Source organism: Phascolarctos cinereus, unplaced genomic scaffold, assembly GCF_003287225.1.
Source record: "Phascolarctos cinereus isolate Bilbo 61053 unplaced genomic scaffold, phaCin_HiC Scaffold_4;HRSCAF=312, whole genome shotgun sequence".
Classification (NCBI taxonomy): Eukaryota; Metazoa; Chordata; class Mammalia; order Diprotodontia; family Phascolarctidae; genus Phascolarctos; species Phascolarctos cinereus.
In genome coordinates this window covers 209,305,983-209,326,373 of record NW_027555847.1, presented here as the reverse complement: position 1 = coordinate 209,326,373, position 20,391 = coordinate 209,305,983, and the positions used below count along the sequence as shown (strand labels likewise).

At 38.8% G+C, this 20,391-nt stretch overlaps 1 protein-coding gene across 1 annotated transcript; it reads left to right on the top strand.

Annotated features, from left to right (window-relative positions):
* Nucleotides 1-5,887: 5,887 nt before the first annotated feature.
* Nucleotides 5,888-19,978, top strand: GP2 (glycoprotein 2). The gene is made up of 10 exons (XM_078152871.1): nt 5,888-6,128; nt 8,465-8,879; nt 8,974-9,093; nt 10,914-11,125; nt 13,058-13,206; nt 13,849-14,094; nt 14,203-14,365; nt 15,080-15,161; nt 16,756-16,800; nt 19,195-19,978. Exons 1-10 carry the CDS (start codon nt 6,024-6,026, stop codon nt 19,254-19,256), a joined length of 1,599 nt encoding a protein of 532 aa, XP_078008997.1. The 5' UTR covers nt 5,888-6,023; the 3' UTR covers nt 19,257-19,978.
* The last annotated feature ends 413 nt before the right edge of the window (nt 19,979-20,391 follow it).

Below are 20,391 nucleotides of genomic sequence, written 5' to 3'. Positions count from 1 at the left end.
CCCTGATTCCGGATTTGTAAAGGGAAAAATAATAATGGTTGTTGTTACAGGATCAAAATGATATAATGATTGTAAAGTGCTTAAAACAATGAATGGCATATGTTAGACAACATTATTACTATCTAATTTAATGTAATCGTTCCATACCTGATAATTTTGAAGTGGTTTTTAAATACCAGTAATAATAAGATCAATAATTTCTATATATGATAATCTGGAAATGCAACTGATGTCATCTGAAGTTTATTGTTTGTGTTATTACCATGTTTCTAAATTGTATTGTATTTCTAAAACTCTCTTAGATTGTAAAATTTGAGAGACCATTGTAAGGTAGAAATGGTACATATGAATTAGTCTTTTAAAAGGATGTGATAAAATTGGATAATTTGAAAACTGTTAACATTTAATGACATATATTTGATTGTAAGGAGGTAATTAATTGGTTCTGTTTCAAGTTTTAAATACCTGATAATTGTTTATGGTATGGTTATATTTCTGAGATTTCTTATATGGTGTAATCTGGTAAACAAATTGTATCAGCTATGTTGTTGAAAAAGCAATTTCTCTTATAATCTAGATATGTTAGATCAAGAGTTGTTACCCCTCCAAAAATAAAAAGATATATAGGGGAGAATGAATGGGTTAGAATAAACTTCCAAGTTTTATATGCTTTTAAGAGGAAGTTTCACCTAAAATTCTTATCAAATCTGTGGAAAAGTTTCTTGTGTTGTGGAATTCCTGAGTAAATGAGAATCCTTGAGATATGTTAATTTGGAGATTTATGGACTACCACATTCACTATCCATGTGAGATTCCAGAATGTATAGTTTTTCCTAATTTCTAGTGATATATTTAAAGACAAAGGAAAGAAAAAATACCGAGTAAATTTTTAAAGGCTTGATAATATTTGCTATTGTGATAAGGCTAATTTAAATGGGTATGTTCTTCATGCATTATAGAAACTGAATTTTTTTCTCCATTACAAACATCTTTTTGACTAAGGAACGTTGTGCTATCTAGGAATTCTGTAATAACTAGGAATTTAGTTTGTTATAGTACTTTGGGAAGTTATTTATATTACTTAAGGACATCTTACACAACTTAGTTTTAATGAATTCCAATTTTAAAGGTTTATTTTTACTTTAAGGTGGAAAAGAAAGATATCTATCACTTTAAAAATTCCCAACAAATGTTCTTCATAAAAGTTTAGTGATTATTCTTCTTAACATCAGGATAAATTTTAAACTGTTTTTAAAGAAGGGAAATACTTTTAGAAGAAATGTCTTCATTTTTTTTTGAAGGCCTACTAAATTTTCATTTGCAAGATAACTTATTGCTAAATTATTGTAATGAGCTGTAAAGCAGAAGAGATCTTGCTGTTTTGATCTGAATCTGTAGTCATTCCATGGCCTAAGCAAGAGTTAAATTAGTGTTAGAACTTACATGTATAAGATTCAAATCCTGAAGTGTCTCATTCTTTCAGAGTGAGCATTATAATTAGAGAAGAATAAACAACCTTGTGAACAAGGACATAAATCCATCAATTTGTGAGGTTAAAGTTGGTAACCTCTATGTTTTGTTTAACATGATTCCAGTATAGTTATGTTAGTGAAGAGTAGTAACTTATGAGCTCTTTTGTGTTAACTTAATGGGAAATCTAATATTATTATTAATCTGGAATTCAAACATGTGCAGAAATTTATACAAACTTCTGAAGACTCACCTTAAGATGTTCCCATTGTTTAAAGGAATTATGAGAGCAGTAGTATTTTTCTGTGACCAATCTCTTACTGTTACCAATGAGAGATTAAATTCTTATTATCTAGGACAAGTGACTTTATGGGACAGCAATTTACTATTGTTTGAGCTTTGATTACCAGGATAATTGTCTGAGTTGTCATGAAGCCAATAGTAGAATGGCATGTTCTGCAGGCTGAGAACTGATAAAGGTGGATGTCTGTGTCTGGGAAGAGTTTTGAGGACGAACTTGGACACAGCCTAGGTAGGATCTTCCTGACTCTATTTCCCAATTGTGCTATTTCCTTTCTGAAAAGGAAAAATTCCCCACCTGATTAATCCTAAGCCCCGCTTTTAACATCCAGTGACTACATGATTGGCTATCAGATATTACTCATGCCTGGAATCAAATAGAGTGAAGGAAGTTCTTGTCCCTCTGTAACATCTCTGAGTTACCATAATAGGATGCAAGTATGAATAGCTTACAATTTTAACTTACATTCATGGCCAAATAATAATAATATAGGGATAACATCCTGCTAAGGAGGAAATGTTTACAGAAAGTAATAAGACAAAGATGCAATGTCTAATTAAATAGGATAGCAAATTTTGAGAAAAGCAACAGGATTAGACTGATTCCTCTAAGAATTATACATAGATGTATATGATTGGCTTCCAAAATGTATCTGTCATGGAAATCCAAGCTTTAATCATGTTTAGGTAATAAGATCTCAAATTTAGATTTTTCACCAAAAATTGTATAGGATAATGGTAAAAGTAAGTGAAAGTATTTCTCCTTTATTAAGGTATCTGTCTGGTAATTTTTAAAAAGGCAGGAGAGCTCATTTTATGGTTGGATCTTCACATTTTAAATGATTCTTATACCAGGTACAGGATGTAGGTAAGAACAGAAGCAGCAGATAATATCAAAAATGGAGAACCAAATTTTAGTGATTGTACTAATTTATACTAAAACAGAATTATCTGGGAAATTCTAAATCTAAACCAGAGAAGCAAAGCTCCCTTTTTGAACTGCCTATGAATTAAACCTACTGTACATGGGCAAGGAACTTAATGTTAGTTAACATTGGTAATAATGATTGTATTGATTTATACAGTTCATGTTTAAGGTTTTTTTGGTTATCTTGGTGACATGTAAATCTCCCTTCTCAAAACTAGCCTATTGTAAACCCTCTAAGTAATTTAATCTGTACCTGACTTGATGCAATTATGCAATTTTGTGAATTATGAGAAAACTTTCTTGTATTGTTTAAACCTAACTCTGTGTGGCTAGGAAAACTGAACCATCTCTACGTGCCTTTAGCTAAAGACTTATGTTATGCTATTTTCTCTCAGTTGTCAACTCATACATCTTCTAAGAGCCCCTATCAGGTCTATGTGACTACTCCCATAGCCACCAACTTCTGGATGTGGACTCTGGGATCATCTGAAGATGCCTGCTGCAAGTGGACATCTCTTCCCACCCCCTGAGGAAGAGGAAGGTTTTTTCCCACATCTTTCTTTGGTCTACAGGTGAAGCCTTCGGCTTATCTTTGACCAAAAGGAGGAAATGATAATCATTTAAGATCAATTGAGCCCTAATAAGAGCCAAAAACCTGAATTAATCTTTTCTCTCTGAGTGAACTAAAAATGTCCCTTCCTCTGTCAGCAACTACAGGACCAGATGGAACTGACCAGCATTCCTCCTGTTTGTCATCCCTAAGGACAGGATACCTGGGACCAGACACTCTCTTGAATGGTGGGACTTTTCTTATCTTGGTATCCTATGGAAATATGTTATGTAGAGGAAACACATATCCTGGATCTATAATTTTGATTAATACTTTGACGTTCTTCTATTGTATTTACAATCTATGCAATTAAGAAACTTCCTTTTTTATGCTGTATGTTAAGAAACATATGGAGGCTATACCTTTTTTTTAGGTAACACAGACATCCTGAGTCAGGATTTAAATGTCCTCCAAAAATTGCTTGAGTCAATCAGAGTTAAAGCTCTGATTCCTGTACGTGTGCTACTTAAGGGAATGAGGAATAAAACAATATGAATTTACTTATCACCTAGCTTGTTGTCTCTTTAACCAACTTTCAAGTCAACACCCCCACTCAAAACTTAAAGAATCCATCTCATTCAGTTCTTTCAGGCATGCCTATGTTGCCTGGGGTTTAGTGAGGCCTCATGGCATTGCTTTCGTGTTCATTTCCTAACTGTAAAATCCTTATCTCAATGTATACAAAACAATAAGACATACTTCTTATTTCCATCTTTTTCCTTCCCTGGGTCACCAATCAAGGAAAGCCCCGTGGCAGTTTGGGAGGCCAAGTCCTCCTATGAATGCCAATAAAATCAAACAGTTTAACAAAAGCTGCTTTCTCAGGCTGCAGTTAAAAGGTCTAACACCTTTAAACCAGCAAAGCCACTGCTTTCACCCTCAAGGTAAGTCCGATGGAACAGCCTGGGCAGAACCTATTTGTCTCCAGTCTATCTCTTCTCACATAGATCTATATTATTTCAGCTTCACTCATTCCTAGGAAATTTTCAGAGTCCTAGAGTGCCTCTGTGTCATCAGCACTGTGGCTACAATTAGTTATGTCTTGAATCTTGCCCTGACAATTGCATGAATATCAATTCTAACTATATTAGTAGAGACTTCCCAGTGTTCTAATATGTTCCAAGGAAATCTTGCAGAGTCTGATCTCTTATTTTCAGAGAACTGATTTTTACTGTTGTGTTTCTGAAGTGGATCCATGACTAGGATAGGTGGACAGGGTCTCTGTTCGAGGGCTTTGCAATTTAAAGGTGTTGATCTACTCATATAATTAAGCAAAATAAACCAATACATTAACTGTCTGACAACATATGCCTCATTCTGCACCTATACTCCACCATCTCTCTTCCAGACAAGGGAGGTATGTTTCACCATTGGTCCTCTGAAGTTAATTGGTAACTGCATTTATCAGAGTTCTGATATCTTCCAATTTTATTTTTCTTTAAATTCTTGGATTACCATTTGTTCCTATGTTCCTCTGACTTTGGAGTCAGAAGACTTGGGTTCAAATCATTCCTTTGTCATTTATTACCCTGTAACATTTTTCTAGTCATTTTGTTGTCCTGGGCCTCAATTTCCTCATCTGTAAAATGAGGTAGTTATACTAGAATCTTGTGACATAGGAGGGGGTGCATTCTACTACCAAAAGGTTCACTTCAGAGTTCCTTTGAACTCTCAGTACTTACAAGGGTTTACATGTTACCACTTAGGAGGTTGCAGTGGTAAAAGAATAAAAAAAAATTAAATCTAGAGTTTTAGGAACTACTGCCAAGTGAAGATTAATTTGATAGAGAAGTCTTACATTTACTAAACTTTCTGGGACACAGCTATTATGTCAATCAATACATCAACTAGTACTTATTAATGACCTACTGTGTGCCAACTACTGTGGCAGACATTGGGGATACAAGTACAATGAGTGAAATCATACCTACATGCAAGGAGTTTACATATTAATGGGGAAAACATGGATATGAATAAATAAACACAGCATAATATAAAATAAATAAATACACACATATTTGCAAAGCAAATACAAGATAGAAATTGGGGGATCAGCAAAGGCTTCATATGATGATAATGCCTGAGCTACATCTTTAAAATTTTTTTTAATTTATTTTACTTTTAATTTATGGAATAAAACAAGCATTTCCATAACGTAGCATAATAAGAAAAAGATGGTTGTACATGAAACTTCAAATCAATCGTGTACAACTTGCTATTCCTTTTAAATATATAATAAAGTTATGTAAATTTCTTTTTTTCCCTTTTTTCTCTTCCCCCTGCTTGCCTTTCTCTCTAGAGATGGCTTCCATTAGACATAAACATGTATATATATGAAAAGAATTCTATAAATACTTCTATTTATCAGTTCTTTCTCTGCATCTTAAAGGAAGGGACTCTATAAGGCACAGGTAAGGAGGGAGTCCATTCCAGGCACAGGAGACGGTTAAGGCAAAGGCATGGAGATGTGAGATACAGTGTCATGCGTGAGAAACAGAGAGAAGGTGAGTTTAACTTAATCATAAAGAAGAGGAAGAGTTAAAGGGTGGGGTTTGGAAGGAATTCAATTTTTGGAGGAAGTCAACGTGCAGTGCCTGTCACATGTTTAGCAATAATATGTTGCTTTCTTAATTTTCGCTTTATTCTGGTACTTTCTCTCCCCACAGCTATACAAAAACTCCCAGTTCTATAGCAGAAGACACTTCAGAGGTCAGGATGAAGCGGATCTACCTCCTCTTTGTGGCCCTCACCTACTACTTTTTCACTTTGGCATTTGCAGCCCAGAAGGGTGAGTGTTACTTGGTGTCTTGGATTCCTCTAGTTCAATATGACAATCTGGCAAGGTTGGTTAGGGTCGGAGGAGGAAATGGGCATGGGGATAACAGGGGCAGCAGAGTACTACTATGGACAGTGGAAAACTGCAGACTAAAGTTTATTTATGGACATCAAGCTAGTTGCCTGAGTGATCCTCTGATGGGGACTGAGAGCCAGATGGCGCAGCTATTTATTTAACTTCATGAATGGATCTTTAAAGATGGCTCCTAAAAGGAGGAATAAAAGGATAGGAGGTAGGAAGCTTTAACCTGGAGTAAGGGGTGGGGAATTCTCCAAAGGACAAGATAAGTAATTACAATCTTTGAATGATGTAGTAAGAACAATGATTAGGCAGTCAGAAGGCCTGAGTTCTAATCTTGAATCTACCATTAACTTGGTGTGTAATCTTTACTAAGTCCCTTTCTCTTTGGGGGCCTCAGTACCTTGATAAAGATAATAAGAATTAATTATTTATTAAAGTCTCTTTTGACTCTATAATTCTGATGATAATACTAAACCCAAAATATCACTAACCTTCATGAATATCTCCACAATGATTCCATCATCCATTACTTTACCTAACCAGGGGTAGGGAACCTGCTGCCTTGAGGTCACATGTGGCCCTCTAGGTCCTAAAGTGTGGCCCTTTGACTGAATCCAAACTTCACAGAACAATAATAAATAATAAATAATTATTAATAAAAGGATTTGTTCTGTAAAACTTGAACTCAGTCAAAAGGCTACACCCAAGGACCTAGAAGGCCACATGTGACCTTGAGGCCACAGATTTCCCACTCTCGACCTAAACCTTTCTTTAACTCATCTGTTTTCATCCTGTACTAGCCGTGGGGATAAAGGCAAGGTAGATTCAGGATGGTGGTAATGAGTTCAATCATTTTAGTACTACCTCTGTAAAATATTTCTTTTTATTTATAGTAGGAAATAGGAAAGAATATTGGAATATTGGAACATCGGAAAGAATAGTGGGATAGAACTCAAGAGACCTGGGTTCTGAGTCCTAGCTTTATTACTAACGTTTTGGGCAAGTCACTCCAAAATTTTGAGTCTCAGTTTGCTATCTTTTAAAATAGGAGATTGTATTAGATCCCCTAATGGTCCCTTCCACTTCTCAGAGTCTCAGATTCTAGTCCTCCCTACTAAAGATATGTTTATATCTTTCTATATAAACCAGCCAACAAAATGAAAAGAGGAATCATAAGATTTAAAGCTGAAAGATAATATTTGTAAAGCACTTATCAGAGTGTCTGGCACATCATGGGCAATTAACAAATGCTTCTTCCCTTCCTTCCACCTTCCTCCAAATCCATCATTTTACAGACAGGGAATCTGAGGTCCATAGAGGTGAAGTGACGTTCTCGATATCATACAGATAATTACATAGTAAACAAGTATAAAGTAAGGCAACATGGCATAGCAGTTAGAGAGCAGGCCTTGGAACAAGAAGACCTGGGTCGAAGCAACACCTTTGACAGCACTGATGACCAAATCACAACCTCTCAATGAACCCAGGCAACCCCCTAAGATGCTGCAGAAAAATGGTGCTAATCTATATTAGCCAAAGGAATTTCCTAACTGGGGTGGGGAACCTGTGACCTTGAGGCTACATGTGGCCTCCAGGCCACAGGTTTCCCACCACTATGACCTATACCAATGAAATGGCAGATGTGGCCACCTCCATCAAGTGTAATAAAAGGCAAACCCAGGATTCAGATCCAGGTCTTCAACTCCAAAATCAATGGGCTTTTCCCCCTTTCCCCCAACCCCCCCCCACTCCCCTCTACCTTGTTACCACCTATGTGATTTCATTACAATGAAAGCCCTGACTCAAAGGTCAGTTGGCCAGGGCTGTCCTGACAATTTGGTTCTCAATCCCATGTTTATTTAGCTGATGGGTGTTGCATCGAAAAGAGAGTTAACATACAACAAATAGACAGCAGACTCTATCAACAAGCATTTATTATGCTCCAGGCACAGGAGATGGTACTAGACACTGTGCTAGACACTGAGGATAAAAATACAGAGTACAACAAAAGCTACTCACAATGTTTCCTTTGTAATGGGGAGCGGGCTTGGGCGGGCAGAGGGAAGGAAGGAAAGATAGCAAGTACACATGTAAGTATGTACCAAATAAATAGAAAGAGGAAAAAATGCAAATACATTAAAAACACAAGCTTGTTTGGAAGGAAGGGTACTAGCAATTGGGAGGAAGGGGAATCAAGAAAATCTAACCAACTAGCCTTATGCCAATCAGTCATAACAAAAAAGTTAACACGAGCCTGTTTTTTCGCTCCATTAGGTCAAGCAAACATTCTCTTATCTAGTCCTATGATGTGGGCTTAGACTGTGGAGAGTCAGGTACACCTGAGGCCGACCTGTGTTCTGATCCATGTGATAACTATACCACGCTTGTCGAGGCCTGGAGAAGTTTCAATGAAACAGATAACAGGAAGGAATGTGACTCCGATAAAGAAGGGTGGTATCGCTTTTCGGGTTCAGGAGGGGTAAGGATACCAGAGGTGTGTGTGCCGGTCAATAGATGTGGCACAGATGCCCCACTGTGGTTGAATGGGACCCACCCATCAGAAGAGGAAGGTATTGTTAGTTACACAGCCTGTGCTCACTGGAGCAATAATTGTTGCCTCTGGAACACGGTGGTGAAGGTGAAGGCTTGTACAGGTGGATTCTATGTCTACAAGCTAAATGGAACTCCTGTGTGTGATCTGGCATATTGTACAGGTGAGCATCTGGGAATTGAGTTACCCTGGGGTTCTTGCTAGTGTGTAGCTCACGAATCTGTTTGACACCCTTTTCTTCTTCCCACCCACTGTAGACCCCAGTACTACTGATCTCTCTGAGCCAGAATGTGATCTTGACTGTTCCCCCAATGAGGAATGCCAACTTGTCAATGGCACCTGGGGCTGTCACTGCAGATCAGACCTCAACATTTCTGGTAGGTACAAGTATGGGAAGACCGGTGGGGAACCAAAGTTCTTTGTCCATGCTGGGTATAGGCAGAAGCTAGACGATAAGTAGTAAGGAAGTGGTTGTTGGAACATTTGTTGCTCTATACTGATATATGCATTTTAATTTAACAAGTATTTATTAAGCACCATCTATGTATTGGGTACTGTGCACTAGAGATGCAAAGATAGTACAGACACGTGCTGTGTGGATATGCAACCAAGCCACAAGCTCTACCAGCACTGACCTGGAGCAAAATTAGGATTAGTTTCCCTTTCTCAAACACTCTCCAGTTTCTCAATGTCCTTTAAATCAATAAATCCACAAGCAATTTATTAGATATCCGCTATATGCCAGGAGCTGGGCTGGGAGAGCAAAGACAAAAGTGAAACAATTCCTGTCCTCAGTGTGCTTACAGCTCCTTTGGGTTCCCATCTGTGTCTTTGTAAACCCATTAACTGATGGCATGCACAGTAGACCCTTAATATTGCTTGTTAATTGAAAGAACACTGAGAAGTTGGAGAGCAACCAAGGGAGGGAAGCCATGATGCCTCAACTTCCTAGTTTGGCTAGGTCATTGTTCCAGAACTTAGCCTGACTAGTATTAGGGTTATCCAGTTTCTTTTTTGCTCCCTCACCCTTCAGCTCTATCAAAGTGTTGAGGGTATCATCTTCCCTAACTTTCTGTGTCAGATGTGGTCTTACCAATGCATTTGTGCTAAGTTCCAGAAATTCCCCTGCTCTCCATGCCCTGAAAAGTATTTATTTTGTCAAAGGTGGTACAATGAAGGCTTAAAGCCAAAGCCTTTTCATTTTGTTTTTGTTGTTGCTGAGTCATTTCAGTGGTGTCCACCTTTTCATGACCCCAATTGGGGTTTTCTTGGCTAAAGATACTGATGTGGTTTGCCATTTCCTTCTCCAGCTCAATTTGCAGATGAGAAACTGAGGCAAATAGTGTGAAGTGACTTGCCCAGGTCACAGAGCCAGTGAGTGTCTGAGGCCAGATTTGGACACAGGAAGATGAGTCTTCCTGACTGCAGGCCTAGACCTCTATCTACTGTGCCATCTAGCTGCTTCTTTTCATTTTGTAGCAAGAAAAAAAAACAGGTTTTACTGAGGATACTTTTTGTCCCATGTTTCCCAATAAGGTGACACAAGTGCTCATTTTTATTGATGCTGTCAATTACTTTATTATAAAGCATGGAGCAGGAGAAAATGCACTGAATTTGGAGTTAGAGGACATGGGTTCAAGTCTTAAACATCTGTGTAATCTTGAATAAACTACTGAGCCTCAGTTATTCGTCAGCAAAATGGGAAGGTTGTACTAGATGACTCTTAGATGATCTAAGAGGCTCCTTCTAGATCTAAGTCTCTAATCCTAAGATCTACCTCCATTTGCCTGCTTCCTTATTTCAAATACCATTGTATTCCTCTTATAAGACACTCAAACTCCTGACCCTGGGAACTGGCATTTTCACTGGCTGTTCCTCATGTGTGGAAATCTCTTTATGTCCATTCTCTTGCCCTCCCTGACTTTCTTCAAAGCCCAACAAAAATCTTACTTTCCACAGGAAGCCTTTCCTGCTCTTCCTTATTTCTAGTGCTTCTTAATTTATCCTGGATATAGCTTGTTTGTACATAGTTGTTTGCATATTATCTCCGCCATCAGACTGTGAAGCTTCTTGAGAGCAGTGATTATCTTTTACCTTTCTTTGTATCCCATTGCTCAGGACAGTTCCCAGAACATGGTGGGTGGTTAACAAATGTATATTGAATGTTTATTGACTGGCACATCTGGTGGCTTTTCAGATATTGCCGACGTGCACCCTCTTCTGCGATGTAAAGCCAAGGACATCAGACTCTCTCTAGATAAGTGCCAGCTGGAGAGTTTGGGGTACACTGGAGAGATATATGCCTACCTCAGAGATGGGAACTGCAGTGGATTTTTGAAGACAAATGAGAGCAACAAGCTGTCAGTAGTGACCCCAACACGGGTTGGAGCATGTGGAACAACTCTGGAGGTAAGCTTAGTTCAACACTTTCTTTTCGAGGAGGTAGAAAGAGATCAGAAGAAGGCCAGAACTGATGTTTCCCATCTTCCTTAAAATAACTATATTCTATTTTTTAACCTGCAACAGCAATGATAACCACTACCTCCCACCCTCCACTGCCCACTAAAAACATGTTGGATGACAATCTAGGGTTTGGATTTGCCGCGCCAGATAGTAATGTCAATTCTCTATTGTGGAGAAAGAGTAAATAACCCTTACCTTTGTCAGTCCCTTCATGAGTAAGGTGTTTATGAGCTTAAGCTTCTTGTGAACAGAATGTTTCTAGGGACATTCTGAAGCTTGACATCCAACTTTGGTTGGGTTGTTGAAATCATTATCTAAGATGGTAACAGTAATAATATGTGCTGGTAAATGGTACAACCAGATCTCTTGGGTGGGGAAGCATGCTTGACATACTATGGAGTTGAATATCTATTATTAATATTTTCTCTGGGACAGCTAGATGGCACAGTGGACAGAGCACTGGCCCTAAAGTCAGGAGGACCAGAGTTCAAATCCAGCCTCAGACCAAACACTTGACACTTACTAGCTGTGTGACTCTGGGCAAGTCACTTAATCCCAATTGCCTTAAAAAAAAAAAAAGAAAGAATGAAAAAAGAAAAAAACTAATATTTTCTCCATTACTTTCTTAAGTCTGGACAATCAACTAAACAACAAGCCTTGATTTGTAGTGTTTGGGATTTCAGAGATATAGATATTCACACTCAAAATTTAACATCAGATTTCAAACTGGTTGAGCTGTCTGCAGCACTTCTCTAAATTGTTAACATTTCTATAACACTTTAATAATGGGAAAGTGTTTTACATAGATGATCTCATTTAATAAAGATCTTAACATAGAAGTGATCAAAAATATGGAAATTTTTACCCCACATTTAGTTCTTGAAGGCCCAGAGAACTTTAAGGGATATGTGTACTACATCTAGAATTAAAATTATTTCATCTCCACAAACAGCACTAATGCACTTCAAAGTTGAATTCCTGAGAGAGGACACTTCAATGAAAAACAGTAAGATAAGAATACACTCATGGAAAAATCCAAATTGTATAGGGAATGATCAATGAGCTGGATGGTGCAGTGAGTAGAGTGCCAGGCCTGCAGTCAAAGTGACTCCTCTTCCTGAGTTAAAATCTGGCCTTACTAGTTGTGTGACCCTGGGCAAGTCACCTAACCCTGCCTCAGTTTCTTCATCTATAAAGTCAACTGGAGAAGGAAATGGCAAACCACTCCAGTATGTCTGCCAAAAAAACTCCAAACAGGATCATGAAGAGTTGGACACAACTGAACAATGACAGGAGTTAGGAGGTACATAGTTCTAGCTGTGTACGCTTTGGTTCCCTTATTTGTTAAATGAAGAAACCAGATGATTTGGAAGGTGACCTTGAATCTAGAATCCAACATCACCATTTGATGATGATGATAAAAAATAATAGTGATTCTAAGCCCTTTGGGGAACTATGATGTCATTTTACTGGTTGGATTTTATAATGCCCCCAAAAAGTGCCGAATAGTATAGATTTATTTTTTAAAAATTAGTCAAATAAAATGAATTTTGCCTTAAAAATGTCTTGAGAACATCCTATTGCCTCTTGAGATAAATGTACATACTTACATACATACATACATACATACATATATACATATATTTAAACATGCATGCACCTAGATGTGTGTATGTGATGGTGAGAGTAAGGGGTATGGTAAGGTGCTACTCTTTCAAGATAGAAACATAAAAGTAATACATGCGAATTTAAAAGGGAGAAACCACTATTGTGATAACCTGCGAAGATGCCTAAAGGATAATATTTGAGAAATGCTGAAGCTGTTTCATTTGTCTAAAAGTAAGGCTAATAACATGGAATGTTTCTTTTTCCCCCAAGAGAAATGCAACTCACGCTATTTACAAAAACACCCTGACCTTGGCCAACCAGCTCATCATCAGAGACAGCATTTTCAAAATTGACTTTCAGTGTGCCTACCCCCTGGATATGAAAGTTAGTCTCCAAACAGCCTTGAAGCCCATTGTCAGGTACAGCCCTGGAAGAGCTACCTTGGTGAATGGTGCAATCTATCAATATTTGCAATTGCAATTGACAGCACAGAGCATATGTGTAGTATGGATGGCACTAGCTATATATCCTCATCTTCTCTGGTTACAAGAATATAACCACTGATCCACTGTCAAGAGAATATGAGTCAGGGCTCATTTGTGTTTACAATTGTGATGTCATTTTGTTCATTTGTATATGGCACCCATCTGCAATTCATTGTCAGCCATTTTATCTTGGCTAGGATTGAAGAAACACTATGAAGTTATAGATCCTAGCCAATAGCCATTTATTAAGTGCCCATCATATTCCAGGCACAGTGTTAAGTACTAGGGATACAAAGGATGGCAAAAGTCAACCCCTGTTCTGAGAAGCTCATAGTCTAATGGGGTGGCAACATGTAGGCAAGTATGTACAATGATGCATGTTACAGTTGTCTTTGTGGCTCAATCCCATTGACTGTAAGCTCCAGGGCACTGACATGGTATTGTCCAAATGATGTGTCTTCCTTATCATTTGTCATAGTGCTTTGCACACAGTTGGCTTTTAATAAATAGCTGTTGAATGAGTGTATGAATGAAAAGTAAAAGGCTGATGTTTCTACCATTATGGTCTTGCTCCAGTGCTCTGAACATTAGTGTGGCTGGATCAGGAATATTCCTAGTGAGAATGGCTCTCTTCCAAGACCAGAATTACACCTCCCCTTATGAAGGCTCCGTGGCTGTATTGTCTGTTGAATCCATGCTCTATGTGGGTGCCATTTTGTATCGAGGGGATACCTCCCGGTTCAACCTACTGATGAAGAACTGCTATGCCACTCCCACTAGAAATGCAACTGACCCTGTAAAGTATTTCATCATTAGGAACAGGTATTTGCCACTCAAAGGTTGCCCAGGGGCAAAACTAAATTTCAGATAAAGGACTTGGGCCATCGGAGTCCTCTTAGAAGGATAACCCTATCACTGTCACCCTCACAGCTGCCCAAACTTATATGATTCAACCATCACAGTGGAGGAGAATGGGGTGTCTACAGAAGTTCGCTTTTCAGTTCAAATGTTTTTGCTTGCTGGAAATTATGACCTTGTCTACCTTCACTGCGAAGTTCATCTCTGTGACAGTCTCGAAGAACAATGTCATCCAGTAAGTGCATCTTGAATATGATTGAATTCTTCTGCAGTGCTCACGATCAGTGTGCATTTATAAGTTATAAAAAGCATACTATCTAAAATAGATTAGAATAACCATTTTCTCTGGGTGTTTTTCACTCCATTTCATGCTGGGAATTTTTTAAAAAAGAGATTACTGAGAAAGAAGCAAAGGACTAAACTCATTCCACTAAATTAAGGACACTGTCTGTGGGAAGGCACCAGTGTCAAGCAAAGGGGAAATATACATTTCATTCAACATTTATGGCAACTCAGAAGAGGGGAAAACTTGGAAATGGGAGATAGGAATCAAAGCTGGGAGAAAGTTTGCTTACTTGAAGAGAGTGGATGGGAAAGGTAGGGAGGTAAAGGAGGTCACGTATCATGGGGTGGGTCAGAGGAGTGGTCTGGAAGGTGTAAGAGTCTCAATCTGATACAAAAAGATGAGGATCCAACTGAGGTCACATTGGGGACTGACAAGGATAACATTCCAGGCAAACATACTATATGAATAGCATTTAGAGATATTTGGATGAGGACAAAGGAAAAGTAGAAGGTCTAATAAAAGGAAACTTATAGTATTCTGAATGTGGAAGACATATGGAAAGTATGACTGATTCCAGAGTTAGTGCTGCTAGAGTTGGGGGCATGTGTAAGTTGGAAATCTCCAGTTAGAAACTAATCTGGTGGGAATTTTCCACTTTAACAGTCTTGCTCTGGACTTCAACACCGCAGTGAAGTTACTATCGACACAGCTCATGTTCTGGATTTAGGACCTATTGCCCGGAAAGGTAAAAAGATCTTAATGATGATGGAGTGTGAGGTCATCAATAACATCCTTGGAGGAAAGATCCAATTAACTTTCTATTTGCTTAATGGACTTGGTGATTAGGACATTATTGGTGACCTTGGAGAGAGCACTTTCAGTAGTAAGATGGAAGGGGTGGGGACTACATGGTAGGGGTTTGGGAAATGAGTAGGTGGTGAAGAAATAAGTCATTAAGAGAGAAAGGAGAAATGAGAGTCAGCTGAAATGGGGATCAGGGTCAAAAGAAGGATATAAGCCACCACAACATGTTATTGGATGGAGAGGAAGAAGTGAGGATGCAAGAAAGAGAAGGGTTGGTTGATGGAAGCTTGAAAACAACAAGGGAAGCTTTAAAGGGTGAAAGAAGTCAAGAAAAGGCAATAAGCATATTGCATATTGAGGGGGTAGGTGTATATTGGGGGAGGATACACCCCCATCAGCTTTACCTTCATATGCTTATTGGTTGAGCTTAAGGGGTTTTTTTAATTTAAAAAAATTATTTTTAGGACTAATTATCTCCCCATATTCCATGCCTTACAACTTCCTTTACTTATTAATCAATCAACAGACACTTATTAAGCCTCTCCTACGTGCCAAAGATTGTGCTAGGCACTGGGCCTACAACAACAAAAATGAAACAGTTCCTGCCCTCAAGGAGCTTACAATCTAGTTGGGGAAGGACAATGTGTACATATAGAGTTACATACAAAATAGCTATCAGGTAATTTTATAAATTTTTGGGAGGGGTAGTGGTGAAGGTACTAGTAGCGCAGGCAAAGTTTGGGAATAAGGAAAAGCTTCATGTAGGAGGTACTGTCTGAGTTGAGCATTGAAGGACACCTTAGGGATTCTAAGAGGCAGAGGTAAGGAGTGCATTCTGGGTATAGCAGACAAAGGCAGAGATGGAAATGGAGTATTATGTATAATTAACAGTAAGACGTCTAATTTGGTTAAACTACATTGTATATGAAGGGGAGTAATGTGTTTATTACACAGTAAACTTTTCCATGGCTGGAAAAGCAAGTTGAGGTTTAGCAAAGGAGTTTATATTTGGTCCTTGAAATAACAGGGAGCCACTGGAGTCTATTGAGTTGAGGGGTGACTTGGTCAGACTTGCTTTTTAGATCTTTAGGAAGATGACTTCATTGGCTGTGTGGAGGAGAATGGATTGGAGAAGGGGAGAGCTTTGAAGTAGTGAGGTCAATTAGGAGACTATTGCCATAGTCCAGATGGAAAATAATTAGGATCTGAATTAGGATATGATCTGAAAAGAGAGAAAGTGAAGGATCCAAGGAATATTGTTGAGGTGACAAGATCTGGCAATTGAGTGGGTGAGTGGAATGGTCTTTCATTGCCACATCTCAAAAAGACCACTTGGGGGTAGGGAAAGGAAGGAAACAACAGGTTTCTCTGAGTAGATTCTGCTTTAAAGCTTTGAACTGTCCTGCCTTCCTGTTGAGATTTAAATGTGATAAGCCATTCATTTCCCCATCATTTTTCATACTATTACTCTTCAGAAGCAGGATGACTCAAGAACTTAGCTGATAAGACACTCACCTTTATGTTCTTGTTGGTAGACTCTTCATCTGTCCCTGTCACAAGTGGAACCACCACCCCCTTAGGTAAGTTATTCTTTTTGCCTTCTTTCCTTCCCTTTCTCCCTCCCTCCCTCTCTCCCTTACTTCCCTTCTCTCTTCCCTCCTCCTATCTCCCTCCCTCCCTCTTAACTCCTTCTCTCCCTCCCTCCCTTCCTTCCTTCCTTCTTTTCCATCATCTCTCCTTCTAGCAGCTATACAAAATTAATTAATTCTCTATCTCCATCCTTCCCCCTTTCATCTCTCCTGCTTGGTTTTTGTCCCAGATAATGAGCTACAATAAGGAATACAGATAAAAGGAAGCCTGAAAATACTCCAGCCATAAGTCATAAAATTAGAATACAATAAAAATCATCATGGCAGCTAGGTGGCTCAGTGGATAGAACTCTGTGCCTGAAGTCAGGAAGACCTGAGTTCAAATGTGGCCTCAGGCACTTTGTGGACAAGACACTTAACCTCTGTTTGCCTTAATCCACTAGAGAAGGAAATGGCAAACCATTCTGGTATCTTTGCCAAGAAAACCCCATGAATAGTATTGGCATACTATGGTCCTCGGGATCACAAAGAGTCGGACAAGACTGAATGTCTGAACAACCAAAAAATCACCAAACAAGTGCATCAAGATGACAATCTGTCAACACATCATGCTTAACACAGAATATGTCCAAAACAACTTAGACAATATTATTTTATAAAAGTAATGGTCAAACCTTGGAATGGATGACTGATTTCAGAATTTCCATTTGTGGAGATCTTTAAAGTCAGAAAAATCTTCTCAATAGACCAGGCTATTGCTATAGCCAAAAGTTAGAGAGACTGAGTAGACAAGACATATGGTATAGTAAGAAGAGCACTAAAATGAGGGTCGGGGAGCTGCGCTTCACTCAAAACCAGCTACTCACTAGCTGTGTTACACTAGACAAGTCTTCTCTCCATTTTGGACTTTAGTTTTCTCACCTGCAAAACTAGAAAGTTGTACTAGATGATTTCTGGTGTGCCTTTAAGCCAGGAACTCTTAATTTTTTTTGTGCCATGGATCCCGTGGGCAGTTTGGTGAAGCCTATAGGCCCCTTCTTAGAAGAAAGTTTTTAAAAATACCAAATGAAATTCATAGGAATACAAAAGAAATCAATGGTATTGAAATACAATCATTAAAGTGATGATGATGATGATGATGATGATGATGATGATGATGATGATGATGATGAAACCAATATTATAGACTCCATGTTAAAAAACCCTTGCTTTAGGGCCTTTCTCTTTCTCTGGCTAAATCAATGCTATTAAGTTATAGGCAGCAAGATTATATGAAGAAAAAGGTAGAAGAGAGAGTGAAATAGAACGAGATAAGAAATAGGGTGTATATATGTGTGTGTGTGTGTGTGTGTGTGTGTGTATGTGTATATATGTATATAAATGTGTGTGTGTGTATATATATATATATATATACACACCACATATATGTATATATGCAATAAGGAAAATGGGAAAAGCACTAGAATTAGGAGTCATGAGACACATATTCTAGTCATAGTTCTGTCACTAAGCAGCTGCCTGGACTTGAGTTAGTCCTTCAACTTCTTGAAGTCTCAGTTTTCTTGTTTGCATAATAAGGATAATAATACAAAGCCTGCTTACCTCCTATTGCTGTTAGAGGGATGTGAGGGATCAGGAGTTGGGGTGGGGAGGAATCGCAGAGCCATCATTTTCTCAGTGTCAACATCTCCTCTTCAACTTAGTCTTAGAGAGTTGCCTAGGTCATTGAAAGGTTAAGTGACTTGCCCATGGTCATATGGCTAGTAATGTCATGGATGATTCTTGAGCTAGGTCTTCCTGACCCCGAGGTTAGCTTTCTATCCACTATAAAACACTACCTCCAAGGTGAACAAAGCTTACAATAGCACATATCATTGTTGCTTAGTCATTTCAGTTGTGTATGACTCTTCATGACCGCATATGGGGTTTTGTTGGCAACAACACTGGAGTGGTTTCCTATTTCTTTCTCCTGAGACAAACAGGGTTAAGTGACTTTCTTAGGATCACAGAGCTAGTAAGCATCTGAGGCAGGATTTTAACTCAAGATGAGTCTTCCTGACACCAAGCTCAGCACTCTATCCACTGCACCACCTAGCTGCACTAAATCATACAGCCTTGCAAATTACAAGGCTAGTAAGTATAAGATATACAAATACAGGTGATGTGCATATGAAAGAGGGCTTCATATAGTTATCAGTGACTGCAGCCACACTGGCTGGATGCCACCTTGCGGCCTGAAGTCTATTCAGAAGGTAAGTTCTTTCTCTCCTACCCCAGTGCAGTGAACAGTGGAAATCCAGCTTGGGTTTGATGACAGCACTCACCATACCATCAAAGCCTGAGATCAGAGGAGGATAACTTGCCATTTTCTCTTTTATGTTTCAGGGTTCCTAACGATCTGGCCAGGGCTGTTGCTGTCTGTCCTTGGGATTTTGCTATTCCATTAATCTAGCCGGATATCATGCCCTTTGCTGTAAGAATGGTACCCTCTTCTATCAAATGAAGCTCACACATCCTGGACATTGCCTTTTAACTCTGCAAAGAACATAGAGAATATGATTTAGTAATAGTTATGAAGTAGGAGGCAAGTGTGTAGTATCTCTTTTAAAAAAATTGACAGAAGTAGTCAGTGCCTTTATCTTATTTCTCTTTCAGAGGAATAGCTTTCAACTACAGACCCTATATATCTATTTTGGTCTGTGCCTCACTCAGCAGTATGGAAGAACCTTTAAGGAGGACCTTCTAGGTTCCTGGCATGGTATGAAGAATCTGCATGCTAGACTAAGGCTTTATCTCAACCTGGTCCTGAATCTAGGAATGACACAAGGGTCCTCTTATGTCAGCCCCTAGGCCCAGTAGAGGGGGAGGTGAATTGACCTATTGACTAGAGCTGCTTGGTTATGGATGCAGAGATCTAAGTGTGACCTAATGGGCCAGTTCCCCACGATACATCCCCATGTACCTCAAACGATGAAATTTCCTTAGCCTGAGGTGTTAAATGATGATGGAGGCTAGAGCTGAGAAAGTCAATGAGTCACGCCCTCTAAACCCCTTACCATCACCCACAACCTCTGATTCTGGGTAATGAGATTATGGAATAAGAAGCAGCTATCAAAATGGAATCCAGCTTGGTTCTAGAGAAAGCTTTAATAAATATTCATCAAGCATATGACTGAGGTGGCCTGGCTGGGCAGTGTTCATTGCTCTCAAACTTCCTAAAGAGGAAAAACAGAAATAGAATGTAGTAGCTTTGGATCTGAAGTTACTAGAGTTGACTTTTCACTCTGGGTGACCTTGGGCAAATCATTTAATCTCTCCAAGTATCAGTTTCCTTATTTATAAAATGAGCACATGAAACAATTATTATAAGGCCTATTCTTACTCTAAATACTATGTTACATATGCGACATCCTGATTGTTCTACCAAGAACTTTCCTGGTTCCAGGAAAAGTTGACACAAACCCATGTGAGTACCCTGGACACAAACTCTATTTCTCTTGTGGGAAAAGCTATCTGGAAATAATTGCTTAAAAGCTGAGATCTAATGGTGGGAGTAGAAATGCCTCACTACAACATCACCTC

What these genes read in the sequence shown, in the direction of transcription:
- GP2 (XM_078152871.1), top strand. Translation starts at nt 6,024, where the DNA reads ATGAAGCGGATCTACCTCCTCTTTGTGGCCCTCACCTACTACTTTTTC. An exon ending in TATTTCATCATTAGGAACAG is followed by an intron (nt 14,095 to 14,202) that starts GTATTTGCCACT and finishes TCACCCTCACAG; the next exon opens with CTGCCCAAACTTATATGATT. An exon ending in AGGACCTATTGCCCGGAAAG is followed by an intron (nt 15,162 to 16,755) that starts GTAAAAAGATCT and finishes TCTTGTTGGTAG; the next exon opens with ACTCTTCATCTGTCCCTGTC.